We start from the raw sequence: 20861 nt of genomic DNA on the forward strand, positions 1-20861 counted from the left end.
ATAAGTCTCAAGGTATTGCTCGTCTGAGGTAGAGTACCTTATGATATGCTATAGACCACATTATCTACCAAGAGAGTTCACATCTATATTATTCATAGCTGTCTATTTACCACCACAGAACGAAGCTTGCACCAAGACTGCTTTCAACCAACTCTATGGCCGAGGACTTTAATGCAGGCAAACTTAAATCAGTTTAACCAAATTTTGACCAGATTATTATTTTTTTTTTTGGTGCAACCAAAAAAAGAAAATCCTTGACCACCTTCACTCCACACACAAAGCTCTCCCCCGCCCTCCATTTGGCAAATCTGACTAATTATATTCTCATGATTCCTGCTTACAAGCGAAAACTAAAGCAGGAAGTACCAGTGACTCGCTCCATACGGAAGTGGTCAGATGACGCGGATGCTACACTACAGGACAGTTTTGCTAGCACAGACTGGAATATGTTCCGGGATTCATCTAATGGCATCGAGGAGCACACCACCTCAGTCATCGGCTTCATCAATAAGGGCATTGATGACGTCGTCCCCACAGTGACTGTAGGTACATATCCCAACCAGAAATCATGGATTACAGGCAACATCCGCATTGAGCTAAAGGCTAGAGCTGCCGCTTTCAAGGAGTGGGAGACTAATTCGGACGCTTATAAGAAATCCCGCTATCTCTCCATCAACGTGAGCAATACTAAGGAGCTGATCGTGGACTACAGGAGAAGGCGGGCCGAACAGGCCCCCATTAACATCGACAGGGCTGTAGTGGAGTGGGTCGAGATTTTCAGGTTCCTTGGTATTCACATCACTATCGAACTATCATGGTCCAAACATACCAAGACAGTCGTGAAGAGGGCATGACAAAACATTTTCTCCCTCAGGAGACTGAAAAGATTTGTCATGGGTCCCCAGATCCTCAAAAGGTTCTACAGCTGCACCATCGAGACCATCCTGACCAGTTGCATCACCGCCTGGTATGGCAACTGCTCGGCGTCCGATCGTAAGGCGCTACAGAGGGAAGTGCGTACGACCCAGTACATCAGAGGAAAGCCCATAAAATTGTCAGGTACTCCAGACACCCAAGTTATCAACAGTTTTCTCTGCTATCGCATGGCAAGTGGTACCGGAGTGCCAAGTCTAGGACCAAGCAGCTCCTCAACAGCTTCTACCCCCAAGCCAAAAGACTGAACAATTAATACAATCACCATCGGACAATTTACATTGACACCCCACTCCCTTTGTACACTGCTGCTACTCGCTGTTTATTATCTATGCATAGTCACTTCAACCCACCTGCATGTACAGATTACCTCAACTAACCTGCACCCCCGCACACTGACTCGGTACTGCTGCCCCCTGTATATAACCTCATTATTGTTATTCTTATTATGTTACTTTTTGTATTACTACTTTTTATTTTGGTCTACTTGGTAAATATTTTCTTATCTCTTCTTGAAATGCACTGTTGGTTAAGAGCTTGTAAGTAAGCATTTCACGGTAAAGTCTACACTTGTATTCGGCGCATGTGACAACTAAAGTTTGATTTGATTAACCTGACCTAATCACTTGCTATAGCCTTGGCTGTGTCAGGTAAATTATCATCGGTGTTGCCCTCCATCTCAAATAAAGGGATGTCTGATTATTGAATTACTGGATTGGATATTCATCTCCTGTGTATTGTGTGCCATGGGATGAGTCATATCGGGGCTAACACAGTCAGTTCTCATCGCCAACCAACAACATCTCTCTAGGTTTTAGAGCCACAGCTTATAGACAAAGTCCGCTCTCATTATTAGAGTAACATTCAAAGCGGCTTTATTCATCTTTCCCACAGCAATGAACCCATGATCTATCAACATGACGCTACCCCTGACTGCGATGGCATGCGCCTCTTTAGACTGCTCCATGTTGACATAGTGTCAGGCTGTGACAGAGGACAACAGAGGACATGCTGCTGCACTACACTGTACTGTAGTACACTGCCCATAAAGCAGGCCTGATCTCATCATCTGGTCTCAGATGAGCTAACAGCAGCATGTGTGTACATCAAAGCCAAGAGGCGTGAAATGAGCCAGGCCTTAGCCACACCATCAGCTCAATGTTTCGTTACACGCCAGAAGCCCCCCGAGACGCTCGGACAGACAGAGAGATGGACGGATGCCTGACTGACACCCGTCCGTCCGGATGGAGGGAAGCATCATCCGTTAAATTGTGAGGCGTAGTGAGGGGAAGCTCGTATTGCTGGACACCACAGCACGCCACGTCAAGGCCAGGGCAGTAATGAGGGGCGTCACCCTTGGTTACTGTAACATGGATCCATCAGGATGTTCAGTCACATGCAAACAGGCAGAAAGATGGCCAAGCTTCTCATGCTATGATATTAATGATCAGTGGGGGTGTTCAGTCAGAGTATTCTGGGTGAAATTCCTTGTAGCATTGAGACTGCATCTTCAGGCAGTGTGCCTCATGATTCAGAGGGGTGGGGTTAAATGCAGAAGACACATTTCAGTTGAATGCATTCAGTTGTACAACTGACTAGGTATCCCCCTTTCCCTTTCCTCATGAGTGAAAAGGAACTATTGTGTTCCCTTTCTCCAAACATTGGAAAAAGGAAAAATCTACCCCCTGTTGCTGACTAACACAGTCAGTGACTGAGGAGGGTTTTCAATCTAATACAATCATGTGGTGTGGGAAATTTAAGGTGCTATAGAACATGACAAAAAAATTGAGCCATCCAGACTTTTCCTATAGGAGCAAAGCTGGACTTCTAGAAGGTCACTAAATCATAGGCTGTGCTCCTATGGCATCTGAAGGCCTTTCTAGGGCTACTTAGTCCCTTGCCCTATCTGGGGCCTGCTTTTGAGATGACAAAAGTAGCAATAATAGTGAGGCAAGGGCTCAATTAGCACTGGAAATAGTCTGGGTAGCCATTTGACTAGATGTTCAGGAGTCTTATGGCTTGGGGGTAGAAGCTGTTCAGAAGCCTCTTGGACCTAGACTTGGCGCTCCGGCACCGCTTGCCGGTATGAGCTCATTGAAGGTGTGATCAGATCAATCACACACATAAAATCCTCCATAACTTAATCTTTCCTGAAATTAACCTTCCATACAACACACATGTATGATAACTCCATCTGTCCGTGTCAGACTGTGCGGGCTTCTTGTGAATCACTGTTTCCGTGAGCCGATATTTGCCAGCTTTTGACCATCAATGTATTTTTTAAGCAGATAAATAATTGTTGCCGGATAATTGACTGGGAGAAAAAACAATGGTAGGTAGGCTATTAGCGTGTCACACACCACTTTTCAATGTGAGCTGGAGGCACTATGCATTTTGAAAACATACTTAAATTGTTTGAACCCTGAATGTTTCACTTCATATTATGAGGCATGTCTTACCTTACTTGAAAATCCAACCATAAAAACATGGAGGAAATGATTTTATAAAGACTTCATTGGCGGCTTGTGAGTTTCAAGTTTGGGGAAGCATACAATTTATCCTACCATTTCTACCAATCTGTGTGCCAGCGCGCATTTCTGTGGAACAGTTTCATTTAAATAATAATAATTTTCTTTCTCAAAAATCTGTGTCACATTGGTTGTTCGTAATTAAAATGACCAAAAAATATAAAAAGTTACAATTGAACTAATGCGAGTGGGCCAGCCTCTGTCAAATGGACACGTTGTGAGCATTGGGGCCTAAATAGCCTAAATTAGTACATGGAACTCAGAGATGGCCTATAACTTCCATTGTCAACTAACTAAAAATACATAAAGCCAACAAATAAAAACAGTAGAAAATATCCTGATGGCAATTCATCTCTCTACTCTGCCTGTCTACCTCCCTTTCTATATGTCTTGACTTGAGCGATCGCTAGTGAAGTGAAACATTGTATCAAATCAATCAACTGGATCCAGCCTGAAGCAGTCTAGCGAACTTGCAACATTACATCAATTAGCCTATTCCGGGCCCTTGGAGTTTTCATGCCAGTGAGCTCATCAGTCAGTTATTTTATGACTTTTCCACTGGATATATGGGATCATCAGATCATGATATTTTGCTCTTTCACACCGAGACTATCGAGGGGGAGATTGTTGGAAATATTACTCAAATTGGCCTACTGTGAGGAACTATTAGGCTATAATTCGCAGTGGATGTAAAAAAAAAAATATATTGATATATATATATAAAAAAGACTTCACTTACTGTGTGAGGTGAAGAAAAAAATGTCTGAGATGCTCAGCTTTCTAGTGGTGGGCGTGGTGAGTTAAAACAATAATAAATCAAAACAACCCAAAATGGGCACATTCTTACATTTACACGCAGGTAGGCTACTTCAATGTGTGCTCCCTCAACACTAACAAGACAGAGAAACCAGACCCATGCTCATTGCTCACATGGAGCACTCCAAACATGATGGTTAGGAAATAATCTAAAACTTGTTTCTCACAAGTGTAGGAGGTTGTGAACTCTGCAAACAACGATTCCACTCCAAGAATGAGAACGGTAAATGACTGTAGGCCTATTAACACAATGCATTAACAGAAATGAATAACCAAATGAGCGGGATTAAAGGTACATTTACTACGGGTGCCAAACAATTCACACAATGAAACAATAAATGCGCAAGAATAGACAGGAGACAGCTGAGTGCATGCTGTGGGCGCAGACATTCTGGAGAGAGGCCACACACCACTCCCCTTCTTCTTGTCTCAAGATTTTAAATTATATCATTATATATATATATATATAATAGATGCTTTTCATTGACAGCCGCAACTCAATAATCAGCTAGGTCTTTTGCCACGCGTGCTGCCTATGAAAGACTTCCTCATATGCCCTTTCCCTCCTGTTCTATTGGTTTTCCCACATTCATTACAGGAGTTGCATGTTCTGTTAAGAGGCATTACCATAATCTAAATGTGGTTTCTGTCACTCTGAGCACCATGGGTGGATGCACTAATGGGTTACGCAGCCAGTGAACATGGGTCCGGTAAATATCTCAAAATGGACAGTAAATTAAAATCTTCCCGTTCAGGTTGTCTGGCGCCACATTTTCAGCTGGGATGAAGTGCTTCTTCTCAGGGCCATTCACATAGACAGCAGGTGCAATTTAGAGGAGATTCAGCCGTATTTCTTGTTTTTAACCTTAATCAAGGAATTGTACTGAACGCCATGGTCAACTCTTTTACTGTGAGATAACAAGCTGTGTGTGTAAAGGGCATTCCAAAGCAATTATTTAGAACTCTTGAGAAAGCAAATTGTATTTTGGTTTCTTCACAATCAAACCAGTTTTACATTTGAGTAATTTAGCAGACACTCTTATCCAAAGAGACAAGCTAGCTGCAATCAGGTTAGTGTGGGACAAGTGGGTGGACCGCCTTCCCCTGTTTTACAACCCTGGGCCCAACGTTACTGTTGATGAGCAGCTTATGCCATTTAGGGGCCGCTGCTCATTTAGGCAGTACATACTGTATAAACCCACAACATAGATGCCTGTGATGCTGCTTCATCATATTATTATTTATTTTTTATATATATTTTTACCTTTATTTAACTAGGCAAGTCAGTTAAGAACAAATTCTTATTTTCAATGACGGCCTATGAACAGTGGGTTAACTGCCTGTTCAGGGGCTGAATGACAGATTTGTACCTTGTCAGCTCGGGGGTTTGAACTCGCAACCTTCCGTCCAACAATCTAACCACTAGGCTACCCTGCCGCCCCTGTGTGGAACTTACAGGGAAACCAGATGGAGAAGCCCCTGAGAAGAACCAAGGGATGCGGGTTGTCCTGGACGTGACACAGGAAGTGCGTGGCTATAACATCACATGCGATAACTTTTTTACTTTGCACAAGCTGGGACAGAAGCTCCTCAAGAGGAAGCTGACGATGGTAAGAACAGTACGAAAAAACAAGCCAGAGCTCCCACCTCAGCTGATGAATCACGGAACAGGCCTATCAATTGCTCAAATTTGTGTTCACGGCCGACACGTAGTCGTGTCCTACATGCCAAAGGAAGGCAAAAATGTGGTACTCATGAGTACGCTGCATAGGGATGGGAGAATCTGTGGCCAGGAACATCAAGGCCACCAAAGGAGAGATGGACCATTTAGACAAGCTGGTGACTGGCTACAGCTGCAAAAGAAGATTCCTACGCTGGCCACTTGTGATATATTCCTCAACATCTTGGACATCTCGGTTGAACACAAATTGGAACAGAGGGAAGCTCCAGAGGAGACGGGCAAGGCATTGGTAAGACCTCAAATCCAGAGGAGGCAACATATCCCAAGGACCCCAGCGTCTGCAGCCATCGTGAGGAGGATGCTGGTGCCCCATCTGCACGACTCACAGAACCAACAACTCCAATGCCATAAGTAAGTGTGAGTGATGTGTGTCCGACTCTCCTACCTTGGCCTGCTCTAACTATATATGTGAGTGAAATGTTAGTAAAATTACTTTACTAAGTGTTTTCATCATTCTAGATTTCAGCCAGTAGCAACAAGAAGTGCTGCAATGTGTGTGGACCCGAGAAGGACAGAATGAAACAGTACACAGTTAAATAAAGGTTTAATAAAAAAATAAAACACTGTCACGACGTTGGCCTGGGGGTAGGTTTATGACAGTCATAAATACCTCGTTCCCCCTTTTTCCTCTGTCTACCCTACTGATGTTACATTTGCAAACCCCTTGGTTAACAGAGATTCTAGGAACATCAGAAGGTGGGGGGAAATGAACTATATTCTGGTAATCCGACCAATTGAACATATGCGGTGGTACTTAATCAATATGATGTCAGTTTGGTTGTCATCTGAGACATTCTCATCAATGATAAGATGACAAACTCTACAGTGAAAAGTCTACACATCAGAGTTATCGGATTCACATGGAATTGTTGTTCAATTTAAATGTTTGAATATAAAATTATTTGTGATGGGATGAAATGTGATTTTAGCTGCTAAAATGTGAGATTTGGGTTTTCATAAGGTAGGGCTCTGCTCAATCAGTGGCCCGCCCCTGTGAAGGGACATGGGCTATGCAACTTTTCAAACACGCCCTTCTCTCCCTTCATATATAAAGCCTAGACGATAATACAACCTCCTGTTCCGAGGATGTGAGGACGACGGTCCGATGTCAGAATGGTTCAGATAATAACTACAGAACGAAGCCAACATCCGCATGAGCTTTGGTTCCGAATGGTATGAACTTTGAACTCTTATTCACTACATAAGTGATTCCTCCTAGCCGTTGAGTTAGCAACAGCAGCTGCAAACGCAGGTTAGGAAGGAACAGACAGAGTATCCTGTCTACCACACAGCGACGTTACTACAACGTATTCAATTTACCAGCAGAGACATTCTTCAGGACTCGGTTGGGCAACATGGCCTTCCACCACCAACCTACTGAAGCGCAGCTCAGAGTAAATATTTATTGCATTTTCCTTTTCCAAATGGGCGGTAATTTAGAATGCATAAGATACTGTATTTACGATAGCACAGCTTCTTCCTTTGTTCCCCAGTCTTCCCGCTCTTTCACTCAAACCCAGCCCTTTCCTTTGTGTAACCATATATCTGTTCCGCCCGCTAGGGACGCTTTCCTTTATGATGTAATTTGTAATCAAGTTATGATTAATTATGTGTATGTGTAATTGTGTGATTAGTTAGGTATTTAGTAAATAAATAATGAAACGCAATTTTGTATTGCTGATTCAACTTGTTAGCCAGGGTTCGTGAAGATAACCAAGAATTTACAACTTTCAGATGAGACTGAATTAAGGTGACGATTTATATTGACTGCTATTGATGTAAAATATGACTAGGTCTTTAAGAGTTTATTCGGAAGATAACAGCTCTATAAATATTATTTTGTGGTGCCCCGACTCTCTAGTTAATTACATTTACATGATTAGCTCAATCAGGTAATATTAATTACGGAGCAATGATTTTATAGAATAGCATGTCATATCACTTAATCCGGCATCGCCAAAGACACGACAACACACATGTATCAAGTGCAAGAAATACATTTGCAATACACACACAGTATAACTGTCCCTCATGTGGTGTGTAGACCGGACTTAATTTGTGTTCAATAGGGCTCATTCTGTAAAATACTGCATGTAACATTTGTCCTTCCAATTTGTTCAATTCAAAGCAATAAACATTAAGTGATAAAACCTTGTTTCATTTATATTTGTTCAAGATAAACATGATTTATTCCACTCCATGTCTTGACTATAATTGATTTGTAAACAAAAATAACATTTTATTTAAAAAAGAAGAGCTTTTATTGATAAATGTGATGTAGCAGAGGTAAATGGCAAATATTAACCATGTATGCTGTCTATCTATATTGCTTGTGATTGATATAAGTCAACATTAAGTTAAGTTGTTTTTACATCAATTGTTATGGCTGTATTGTTTTAAAAACCCAATAACGTTGTGGGTCCATCAGACCCGTGGACATTGGGTGAATAACAACAACATGAACACATGAACACCACACAAGGGTTAATTAGATACGCAAAACACTATTACACCCAGCAATTGTAAAGTTATTTAGGGATCTCATTCTTTGAGCCTTCTGAGGTAAACAGAGACAATAAGAACAAACAAATTAAGACAATACACAAAGTCTCTGAGGGTGTCATTTCACCAACAGCATCCCGACAACTCAAAGAAAAACATTTCAAAGCAACATTAACTACACATTCCAATTGTTTTTCAACTGTTATTGGCATCTGATGACACAGCAATAAATGCTCCAACACAGTGACAAGCAGTACTTATTCCACGTATTGAAATGAGGAGGTATCATTATCATGCCTGTAACTGAATGTAGCAGACTGAGACATTACTCTCTAAACATCCTCAAGGATAAAAACAATGTGTCAAGAGAACTTGTATTCACTTAGTGTTAATAAACATGTCTGTCATTCACAGTTGGTTAATTAGGCAAAACATGAACAAAAAACATTTTGTTTTCTAAAATGAAAATTAAACAACTTTTTGCTTCTTGACTGGAGCTTCTTGCCTGGAGTAGCCTACAGCTTGTCACCTCATAAAAACAGCACTCTCTACCCAACCAATTAGACTAAACACAAATAAATTAAGTGAACAAGCAAACTGAAGTCCAGAAAACATCAGTGTGCTTTTCTGGGCTCCTTAAACTAAGTATATATAAAAAAAGGAAAAGTCCAGCGTTTTGACACCGAGTTCAGTTCAAACATCACACTGTGTATCTAGTGTCTCTGTAGTGTCAAAATGCTTCTTTGAACTGCTGCTCCATAGCCAAGGCTTTTAGACTACAGTGTCCCAGAACCTTGACTTCTCTCCCTACCATTAACATCCCATTGTACATGTCAAGGCCTGGCCCAGCCAGACCCAGTACTCAGTGAACAAAGGACCTGACACCAAGTAGAAATGGCCCACATTATGCTATGGTCTTATAAGCAGGAAAGTGGAACAGCTAGCTACGATGTGCAGTATACTATATCATTGACTGCAATAAAGTAATGCACTGTAAGCAAATCTTCAGCTACAGTATAGTGGGTCAAGGAGGCCTAATGAGGGATGAACTGAGCATGATGAACTGAGCAGGCCACTGAGGTCTGATGGGGTCTGCTGCTAGTCCATGATCAGCAGTTATACCGAGGTTATTAGTGTTTCCTGAATCTCCACAGAGATATGGGCTTGGAGAGCTTTTAAGAGACCCCTATAGCTCATAGTTCTCTATGGATATGATCATTTCATTATAACCATAGTACTGTAGTAGTCTGGGTAACAGGCTGGTGAGCTATTATTCCATTCCTTGTAATGCTAAACATCTTTGGTATGACAGAGTGGAGTGGTATGTTAGCTTAACAGACTGGTACCCAGGCTAGTACTGTAGTATGTAAGCCAGGGTTTCCTCAACTCGGTCCTCAGGACCCCAAGAGGTGCATGTTTTGGTTTTTGCCCTAACACTATACAGCTGATTCAAATAATCAACTAATCATTAAGCTTTGATGGACTGATTTCAGGAAACACTGATTTTAGTCCATGGTTCGACCTAGCTAAAGATTACTGAAATAATGCTCCCTACTCTACTCACCTGCACCATACGATTTAAATGTCACTGTCAATATTGTGCTTTGCAGTCAAACCACCTCACCACCATAGAAAAACAATCACATCATTCAGAGCTCAGTCCACCCAGGGAGCTATTACCACTCTTAGCAAAAGGTGCTCTTGATGGCATGACCTGCTCGTCATTCTAATGTTCTCCCCAGTTCAATGTTTACTGGTCCCACAGCACAGGTCTCAGCTGCTGGCTCCATAGCCTGCCCTCTGTAATACAAGGATTCATGCTCTATACAGAGGGAAATAACTCCGTTAATGAGTGGGAGCCTGTTTCTGGGCTTTCTCGCTGGCTTCTCAATGCTTGTGTTCACGACACAGGGGACTGGCTGTTCCCAGAGGCCTGCCTGCAGGCCGAGACACAATCCCCCCCCCCACACACACACACAGCAAACCCAGAGCTCCAACACCACAGCCAACTCCATGATGACTGACTTTTTGAGTCCCCGGAGAGCTAGGCATGTGTGTGTTTCGGTGTGTTTGTATTTGTGAGGTGCATGATTGCCTTAGACTGTGTGATAGCAGTGTGGATGAAACCGATCCAAGGACATGAAGAGGGGTCATTCCCACTGTGCCTCTTGAACGCTGGCGCGAGGAGGAGAGGATGATTTGCCACTCACAACCAATCACGTCACAGTGTGGGGCTCTTAAAGAGAGCCACAATGAGTCCTGTCTCCTACAGCCTCACATCATGTCTAAGCAGGTGCTCTGACATTCCACATGGGCTTAGACATCTCCTTATGAACAGAGAGTGAGTGGCAGGTCCAGAGTGGAGTGGCTGGACCTGCTCCGCAGACCTTTGTGAGGCAGTGTGACGCTGGGGGGAGCCCATCACAACACTGCCTTAAGTGGATTTAGCAGATCAAAGACTGGAAGAAGGAAGAGCACTGCCATACACTGGGGTATATCCACTGCAAGTGGACAATAAGACCATTCATGAATTCTCTGGAGGTAATGGGGAGATTTGGAGCTGAAATGTGACGGGAACAGGAACTCTCCATGAGGTACACCATGCCAAAGACGGGACAAATAGTCCTTAAGGGTGTTCTCTGTTCTCTAGCTGTGTGAGCAGCTAACGCTGGCCAAGAGGGAGACACAGGTGAGGCAGAGCAGAAACACTCACGCTTGAAATGCACCATACACTGCTGCAAGGAACACAAAAGTTTTAGTGAATACCATCTGCAAACAACCACACACAGGGCATCACAGACACTCACAAACGGCTGAAGGGGAGGCTCAGGTGATGCTGGATGATTAGCGTGAGTACACACCTCTAGAACAAAAACATTACACACACACACACACACACACACACACACACACACACACACACACACATAACCCATTAGGGAGGCCACAGGTGAAGATAGTGAGTAACTTCAGCATGCCTAATCACCAATGTGATTTCCGTCTTAAGTTGGTTACCCAGCCAAATACACACCGTCTCACACTCTCCCTCTCTCAGCCTTTGAACTGCATGAACTAAACGCTAATGTGCCAAAGCCAATCACTTTTTTTCACCTTGAAGCCGAGGTTCAGAGAACCTAGCCGTGTCATTCCTGGCACACCTTAAACACAGCAGTGTGAAAACACCCACAGGTGACAATTAACCAGTCACTTCCTGCTGTCACACAGTCTAGGAGCACAACCTCATCTTATAGACGCCATATTTCACTAACACCTAGGAAATACAGCGTTCAGAACAAAATGGACGTGAACTTGTGAAAAGCATTATTCAGTGTTATAAGGATGATATTTGGGCACTGCCTACAGGTGAATGTTTTACATTTTATTTAACCTTTAAGTCCGTTAAGAACAAATTCTCATTTACAATGACGACCTACCCCGGCCAAACCCGGACAATGCTGGGCCAATGCGCCCAGCATCCCATAGGCTGTGCGCTGCCCTATGGGACTCCCAATCACAGCCAGATGCGATACAGCCTAGATGTTGGGGGGGGGCGACAGAATTTGAAATGAATAGGCTTTGCCCACATACATTCACATCAACACTCACTTAAGTTATTTCTCCAATCTCTTTTTTTATGCCTATACGGCCTTTTTTCTTCCTTTGTCTTTTCCTCTTTCTAATGTACCTAATCCAAGCTGTACTCCAACTGCAGAAGGGAGGGGGAAAACAATGAAACAAGGTTTAATGATATCTAATCCCAGAAACTGTCTGTTCTAGCAGCAGCTGTACGCTCCAGGTGCATCTTACAGTTGGAATAGAATTAGCTGAAGAGATCAAAGCAGAGAGAGAGAGAGAAGACAGAGAGAGAAAAGAGAGAGAGAGCAGACAGAGAGAGAGAGCAGACAGACAGGGGAAAGACAGAGCAGTGGACAGACAGAGAGAGAGCAGACAGACAGGGGAAAGACAGAGAGCAGTGGACAGACAGAGAGAGAGAGCAGACAGACAGGGAAAAGACAGAGAGCAGTGGACAGACAGAGAGAGAGAGCAGACAGATAGGGGAAAGACAGACGGCAGTGGACATACAGACAGAGGGCAGTGACAAACACTATCCAGTGTTGACCATCTCCCAGATAATAGAACGGGCCAGGTTATGTGTTATTTTACCATTTGCCTGGTATTCATTTATAAATTAGACTACATGTTAATGGTGTTTAAATACGGCCTTTTTGGTAGTCATTGAAACAAGTGTCATAATGTACCAATTGATACCAGATATACCAGGGCTCTACAACCCTGTTCCTGGAGAGATACCCTACTGTAGGTTTTAACTCCAACCCCAGTTGTAACTAACCTGATTTAGCTTTTCAAACAGCTAATTATTTAAATAAACAAAAACTTGGTAGGTGCTTATTTTGGTCCTATTTCACAAATGTACAAGTGTGTATTATATGCATGTATAAATTGGAAATGTGTTTCTTTGCATATCCCAACTTTCCCTCGTGTGGGGTCATGGCCAGGGTCAGCCATTATCAACGGCAACCCCTTAGCAATTAGGGTTACGTGGATTGCTCAAGGGCAGAGACAGATTTTTCACCTTGTCGGTTCGGGGATTAGGACTAGCAACCTTTCTTTATTGACCCAACACTAACATCTAGGCTAGGATACCTGCCACCCTGTAACCATTAGAATCAGGTGCGTGAATCAGGGTTGTAGAGCGACTGAGATATACTATGTGTAACCATTAGAATCAGGTGCGTGGATCAGGGTTGTAGAGCGACTGACATATACTATGTGTAACCATTAGAATCAGGTGCGTGGATCAGGGTTGTAGAGCGACTGAGATATACTATGTGTAACCATTAGAATCAGGTGCGTGGATCAGGGTTGTAGAGCGACTGAGATATACTATGTGTAACCATTAGAATCAGGTGCGTGGATCAGGGTTGTAGAGCGACTGAGATATACTATGTGTAACCATTAGAATCAGGTGCGTGGATCAGGGTTGTAGAGCGACTGAGATATACTATGCGTAACCATTAGAATCAGGTGCGTGGATCAGGGTTGTAGAGCGACTGAGATATACTATGTGTAACCATTAGAATCAGGTGCGTGGATCAGGGTTGTAGAGCGACTGAGATATACTATGTGTAACCATCAGAATCAGGTGCGTGGATCAGGGTTGTAGAGCGACTGAGATATACTATGTGTAACCATTAGAATCAGGTGCGTGGATCAGGGTTGTAGAGCGACTGAGATATACTATGTGTAACCATTAGAATCATGTGCGTGGATCAGGGTTGTAGAGCGACTGAGATATACTATGTGTAACCATTAGAATCAGGTGTGTGGATCAGGGTTGTAGAGCGACTGAGATATACTATGTGTAACCATTAGAATCAGGTGTGTGGATCAGGGTTGTAGAGCGACTGAGATATACTATGTGTAACCATTAGAATCAGGTGTGTGGATCAGGGTTGTAGAGCGACTGAGATATACTATGTGTAACCATTAGAATCAGGTGCGTGGATCAGGGTTGTAGAGCGACTGAGATATACTATGTGTAACCATTAGAATCAGGTGCGTGGATCAGGGTTGTAGAGCGACTGAGATATACTATGTGTAACCATTAGAATCAGGTGCGTGGATCAGGGTTGTAGAGCGACTGAGATATACTATGTGTAACCATATGAACTGTTAGCGGCTATGAGGAACCTAGCAGCTGAAATAAGGCTGTCAAAATGATACACCAATGAGGGTCAGAGAACACAAGACAATATTCACATGCAGAAATGCACCAGCTTCCCTAGAGACATACTGTAGTAGGCTGTAGTAAGTGTATAATACTTTTCAATTTCACAGTAACAAAATAAAGCCGATGTTTCACTTTAAAATGTATGTCAAACGATGAGTGATGGCACCAACGGCATAAACCGTCATTCTGTTACCAAATTTTGCATCTGCATTGTTCTTTAATTAAACATGTTTTAGTAAAATGTTCAAGTAGTCCTTGCATGGTTTGTTTAACTTTGAAATCATTGATATTTGTTTGGCATACCTTTTAAAGTGAAAAAACTGAGTCTCAGCATCACTCTGTTTCCGTGGAATCGCCTTACTGCTGAACTAGTGAACATGTGTATACAGCTAGTTCTGTCACAGTTAGGCATCTCACCCTACACCAACACTTGAGGAAACTGTTGGGTGTCAAGTACGAGGCTTTTGACTTGATGTATTTAATATGGCAAAATAAACACTCTACTCCTGATTAACATTTCATGGAAAAGTTGGAATGAGTGAACATCTTCAATCCCAAAGCAAATAAATAATGAAAAATTCAGTTGTAAGCATGAATGTTGAGTCTGTCATGACAAGTATGCTTTCAAGTACCTGATTCAGTATAATGGACACATTTCAAACATTTAACAAAATATGTGCATCCTTAGCATTGCAAGCTATTGATTCTCACTCAATAGCCTCTCTCTGCCCCAAGTTGTTTACAGTCTAGGCCTAAATGGAACTGAGTTGTAGGAAATCTTAGTACTTAAAAGTTTGGAAATTATGAAAAGAAAAATGCAAAATAGGATTTTCATCATGCAGGAATCTAATAATTAACATTCTCTCCACAGATCTGACGAGTCTCCAAATCCCTGTATGAAATGCAAATGTCAGTACACAGAGTAATATCAATCCTCTCTCTTTTTTCCCCCCATAAGGGAGGGCCTGTGTCTCTGTCTCGTCTCTATACTGCTGGAGGAGGGACAGGTACTGCCTTTACTCTGGGGTTTTGGCTTTGAATTGAAGACAGAATAAAGAGAAAACGACTCCCTATGCAAAAATAATTGGGAAGTGTAATGCAGTCTTTAAAAGCTGTCTCGTTTCCCCCCGCAAATTCATCTCTATTATGACCTGGTTTGACATCATAATGGATTAATTTGATCACACTGCCTCAGAGGAGTGAGAAACACTTCTACCACTGTTTTCTCTCCTGTTATTCTATTCTATTTTTACGACACCTTGATGAATTCATGCAGGGCCCAACATTATAAATACACTGTGGATATCTGAATGGGACAATACATCAGATGGAGTGTATTGCTTGCACCTCTTTAAAATTCATCTCTGGTATGTGTGTGTGACTGGAGCCCTCAAAACCAAAAGGCAGAACTAGGCTAGTGTCTGATTTAGCCTATAGCTAAATAAAGGAAATAGTCAACTATTGAAGCTACTACATGAAACTGAAGTGAAGCAAAGTCATGTTATTCAAGTGACTTGTGTATTGCAATGAGTATCATGCCAGATTTATGCAAATGTATGAAGAAATGCCACATCATGTCTATATGCCCTTTGTTCTCAATGTCGTTCATCTTTGATGTATTAAAAACATGTGCGGTAAACTGGCCTATTCAACAATGGATAGGAGGAACCGTATTTAACACTGTTCTATGACACATCTGCAGACAACTATATTGTCAAATAGACTGGGAGAAAAAAATAAAGTGAAGTCATGGCAAACAGTGAATTAGTGCTGTGATGAGTGTCAACACAACCAGCACTGCGGCATAGTTACAAGCTTCCAGCTGTTTGCTGCAGAACTATTGGTAATCTGATCATTTAGGATTCCACAGTCATAAAGAGAGCCAAGGTGCCAGTAACACATCTTTCCCTCGGAGGTTCCGACCATTAATTCCACCAGGGATGTACAGTAATGGGTTTGCGTTCAGCATTGGGAGAAGACTGACGGCAGTCATTAAAAGGCTTGTTTCATTGTGGCTGCGGAGCCGCAATTCATCACAACAGTCAATAATACCATGTCATTATATTTAGGAGATGATCTCTAAAACCACATCGCTGAGAGAAACATGGCTGTTGGTGCCAAACCCGCTAATGAATGTTGTGTCTTTGTTACAAAGGTGGACTTGTGTCTAACCAACTAGATAAAGCCTTCAAACCTCTTAAGGATGGGACCCTTCTTTTCAATTTTGGCCAAAAATGACATACCTTAACATAACTGCCTGTAGCTCAGGACCTGAAGCAAGGATATGCATATTATTGATACCATTTGAAAGGTGTATGAAATTAATGTAGTATAATATAACACATTAGATCTGGTAAAAAAGTTCATATGAAAAAAAAATGTTTTCTTTTTCTTTTTCATTATCTTTGAAATGCAAGAGAAATTCCATAATATAATATTGCAGTTTAGGCGCAATTTAGATTTTGGACACTAGATGGCAGCAGTGTGTGTGCAAAATTATAGATCGATCCGGTGAAGCATTGCACATACTGTGCCGTATTGGTCAATTGATACATTTTCAAATACTTAACTATAGAGAAAATACAAAATGTATATGGTAATACAAAATTTAAGTTTCACACATCTTGATGACCGGGATAGGTGGGTGTGGAGCCAGAGGTAGCAGGGGTTCAAACTGTAGAACCCAGTTCCTACATTTTAATATAAACATTTATTTTTATTTTTAACTATGCTACATTTTTATCTCTGGGCCCCGCAGGATGACAATAGCAAGATTACTGAATGTAAGTACATTATTTACCTTCAGATGTGAATATATCAAACCAGTTGCCGTGAATAAAGTTGTTGTTGTGCACTCTCTTCAAACAATAGCATGGTATTTTTTCACTGTAATAGCTACTGTAAATTGGACAGTACAGTTAGATTAACAATAATTTACGCTTTCTGCCCATATATTACAAGTCTATGTCCTGGAAAGTTTGCTGTTACTTACAACTTCAATCCGGTCACATTGGCGTACATCAGCATCAACCGTCCCGGTATAGGGACACTGATCCCGTAGAGGTAAGGAGCTTTGACAGGACTCATGGTTAAACAACCACACACACAAAGGAAGTAGCAACAGAGATGTACAGAATCGCTTGGGTAAAGTGTTGAGCAGCTGACAAACTGGGAATTCAACAGGTTCTTGGAACAGTGTGTTGGCTCTCTGAGAGCAACTGACAATTTGGTATGGAACTAGCTACGGTAGCATTGAGAATAAGCTTTGTTTTCGGTCTTTAGGCGGTATACCTCCTCTCCCCAGCACTGTTATATAAAGTGTGGTCCTACATCTTTTGGTAGTTTGAAGCTTGAAGTGTGGTCCTATCTTAGAGCAGTTTGAAGGATAAAATGTGCTCCTACCTTGGGGTCGGCAGTGAGCAGTTTGAAGGCCTCGTAAACCTGTTTCTCCTTCACTCCTCCTCCCAGGTCTAGGAAGTTGGCCGGTTTCCCTCCATGGAGGTCGATGATGTCACACGTGGCCATAGCCAAACCAGCCCCATTCACTATAATGGCAGGTCAAAGGTGAAATTAAACCACAAAGAAAGGTGTTACTGCTCTCAGAAAACAGAGAAGGGCCTTTAAAGTCCAGAGCATCACTTCAAAATAGTTGCTGTGCTCATCGCAAAGTTAGAGGAGATAGATAGTTTTTTCCCCCATACTCCAATGAAGTTAGATTTCCCACATTAATCAAAATTATGTTGAGAATTCAAACATAAACCCTTGAGAGAAAACTGTGACATTGAAAAGTAGTTGGGATTTAATTACAATAAACATTACCTAATACAATAATTAAAACAAAAACATAAGAGTGCACAGTGAAATAAATTAGTAAATGATCTAATGAAGAAGGAATAACAAATCATCTTTAGAGAATTTAAAGCTTTAAGAGGTCAACTGTTAAAACTCGTCTAATGAGGATATTTAACACGTCAAGAAGTTGAGAAGTGGAGGGAAACGTGATTACGGCAACACTCTTGACTTCAGAAAGCAAGTGTTGATTAAAAGAAGTTCTGTCGCACTCGTGTTGGCCCGTATTATCAGGCCGCTTAATGAGAGCATCCCTATCCCGCTGGGTTGCTTGGTGCTGTGTTGCCAGGGAGCCAAGTAATTCAGCCGCTTCCTGCTGAAGCCAACACGCCTCTCTATAAATGTCTTACCTCATTTGGGTTATCAGCGCTAAGCCTGCATCCTGGCAAGCTCCCCTACAGAAGTCCCAATAAAAGGAAACTGGTTTTAACAGCTGTCACTTTGGTGGGTTACAGAGCTTTTAAGGAGCCCATCAGCTCTGAGCTGTTGTCCTGTAGGAAAGGCTGGGCACGGGAAAGAGTCACTAACCGTGATCTTACTGCCACAGCGTTTATGAGGCTGCAGGGCAACCAGGAGATACTCCCTAGCAGCCCAGAATTACACTATAAAGCTTTGATTTATGACAGGGGAGACCTATAATGAGAATGCTAACAATCCAGCTCACTGGAGACTTTTTATTATTATGGCTAATTAGAAAGAATTGGTTACAGCGTCCTCCTTCTGGAGTCATTAGAAAGCTGGTTGTTAATTTGGACTGGAGAGGAGCCCAGTCAGCCCAGTCAAAAAAACTCCATTCCAGTTGGTGTGGGTTAGCCATGGCTAAATGCATAGAACATGCATGTGTGTGGACAGTGGACAGCCATAAACCAGAACTCACCAAAGCAGGCAATGTTTCCATCCAAGCCAATGTACTTGAGGTCCCATTTGGCTGCCTCTGTCTCTGTGGGATCGCTCTCTGACATGTCGCCCATGGCAAAGACGGCATTTTGACGGAACTCTGCGTTATCGTCAAAGCTGATCTTGGCATCAAAGCACACCACTGAAAGAAGGGAGCGAGAAAGAGGAGAGAAAGAGAGAAACATAAATAGGAAGACAAATAGATGAGGATATGAAATGGAAATGTAATTAACATTTCTTACAAACTCAATAAAAAATATGAAATAAAATGTGTCAAGTGACCTAATCCTATTATACTTTTAATTACTTCAGTATTCGTAATGGTGAAGCTCATGTTTATGTATTTGACAGTGCCTCTAAGGGAGAATATATTATTTTTACACTTCACAAGGTGCAGTTCGAAAGAAACTAAGCTAAATGTTAACTGCAAGCAAAGTATTTACTTCAGATTTTCATTAAGGGTTGATTATCAGTGGAGCTACTTCAGGTTTCTTAGCATTGCAGGGCTGAAATCCTGAGGTCGGCTCCTTGTGGATTTGTACTTTGTAAGGCCCACTATATACCATAACCATTTACACAAGGGTGATTGGAGCCTTCATCTATCAACACTCTATAAAAGCCTGGAGGACAAATGACAGTAGTGGGACACGGGATCCCCATGGAACCAACGGTAAATTCACTATGTAATGGCTCATCTCTGAAATACTACCTTGGCTAAAGCTCCCAAGAGTAATAAAGGTGATGTGACACACACACACACAGCCCATACAAACAGACAGCCCCCCTTCACACACACACACACACACACACACACACACACACACACACTAGGGGGAACCAAAATAAATGGGAAACAAACTTCAACAGCAGCTAAGTGGAGTCTCCTGGATCTGCTGTATGTGACCAACTTCAGTACAACAGTGTTCATTTTGACACTCTTTTCTGTCTAGTCTTAGTCATTATAGTCATTTAAATAATTATTTAGTCTAGTTGTCAAAATGGCACAAACAGTGGGCCCTTTTAGTCACATCACATTTGTATTGCTTCATTAACCTATAGTAAACAATCACTGACTTCCATGTGCACAAACATACATAGCCTACCAACATATTTTTCTGCATAACATCCTATTCTCTTCCCAAAAGCAGAAAAATGACAAACATGCATAACAATAATAATATATAAGAATTATCTGGCATAATTCAGCCTACATAGAAGATGCACATGACATACAAAACAAACAGACACACACAAATGCAGCGAGACAGAGACCAAGAGAGAAAGACACATTTGTTCTACATAGCATATTTCTATCTGAACATTCCAAAACATTGTGTCCTTTTGAAACATCTGGCTCATTGTTCTATCTGTGGCTACGCCTTGTTCTATCTGTGGATACACCACTGAACACAAATATAAATGCAATATGTAAAGTGTTGGTCCCATGTTTCATGAGCTGAAATAAAAGATGCCAGAAATGTTCCATAAGCACAAAAAGTTTCTCTCAAATGGTGTACACACATTTGTTTACATCCCTGTTAGTAAGTATTTCTCCTTTGTCCACCTGACAGGTGTGGAATATTAAGAAGCTGATTAAATAACATGATCAATACACAAGTGCATCTTGTGCTGGGGACCGTTTTTTTTGTTTCACAATACAATGCCACAGATGTCTCACGTTTTGAGGGAGAATGCAATTGGCATGCTGACTGCAGGAATATCTACCAGAGCTGTTGCCACAGAATTTAATGTTACTTCACTACCAAAAGCCACCTCCAACATTTTAAAGATGGTGGCAGTGTGTCCAACCAGCCTCCCAACCGCAGACTACATGTAACCACGG

At 41.9% G+C, this 20861-nt stretch overlaps 1 protein-coding gene across 1 annotated transcript in view; it reads right to left on the reverse strand.

Moving 5' to 3' along the window:
• The window catches only part of LOC135529696 (succinate--CoA ligase [GDP-forming] subunit beta, mitochondrial-like), a 117966-nt gene that overhangs the window by 31544 nt on the left and 65561 nt on the right, over positions 1-20861 (reverse strand). The window contains exons 8-9 of the mRNA XM_064958292.1: positions 18999-19160; positions 17675-17817 (exon numbers count right to left, since the gene is read on the reverse strand). Of these exons, the coding sequence (XP_064814364.1) occupies positions 17675-17817; positions 18999-19160 (305 nt within the window). The remainder of the gene's footprint in view (positions 1-17674; positions 17818-18998; positions 19161-20861) is intronic.

This window comes from Oncorhynchus masou, chromosome 5, assembly GCF_036934945.1.
Source record: "Oncorhynchus masou masou isolate Uvic2021 chromosome 5, UVic_Omas_1.1, whole genome shotgun sequence".
Classification (NCBI taxonomy): domain Eukaryota; kingdom Metazoa; phylum Chordata; class Actinopteri; order Salmoniformes; family Salmonidae; genus Oncorhynchus; species Oncorhynchus masou.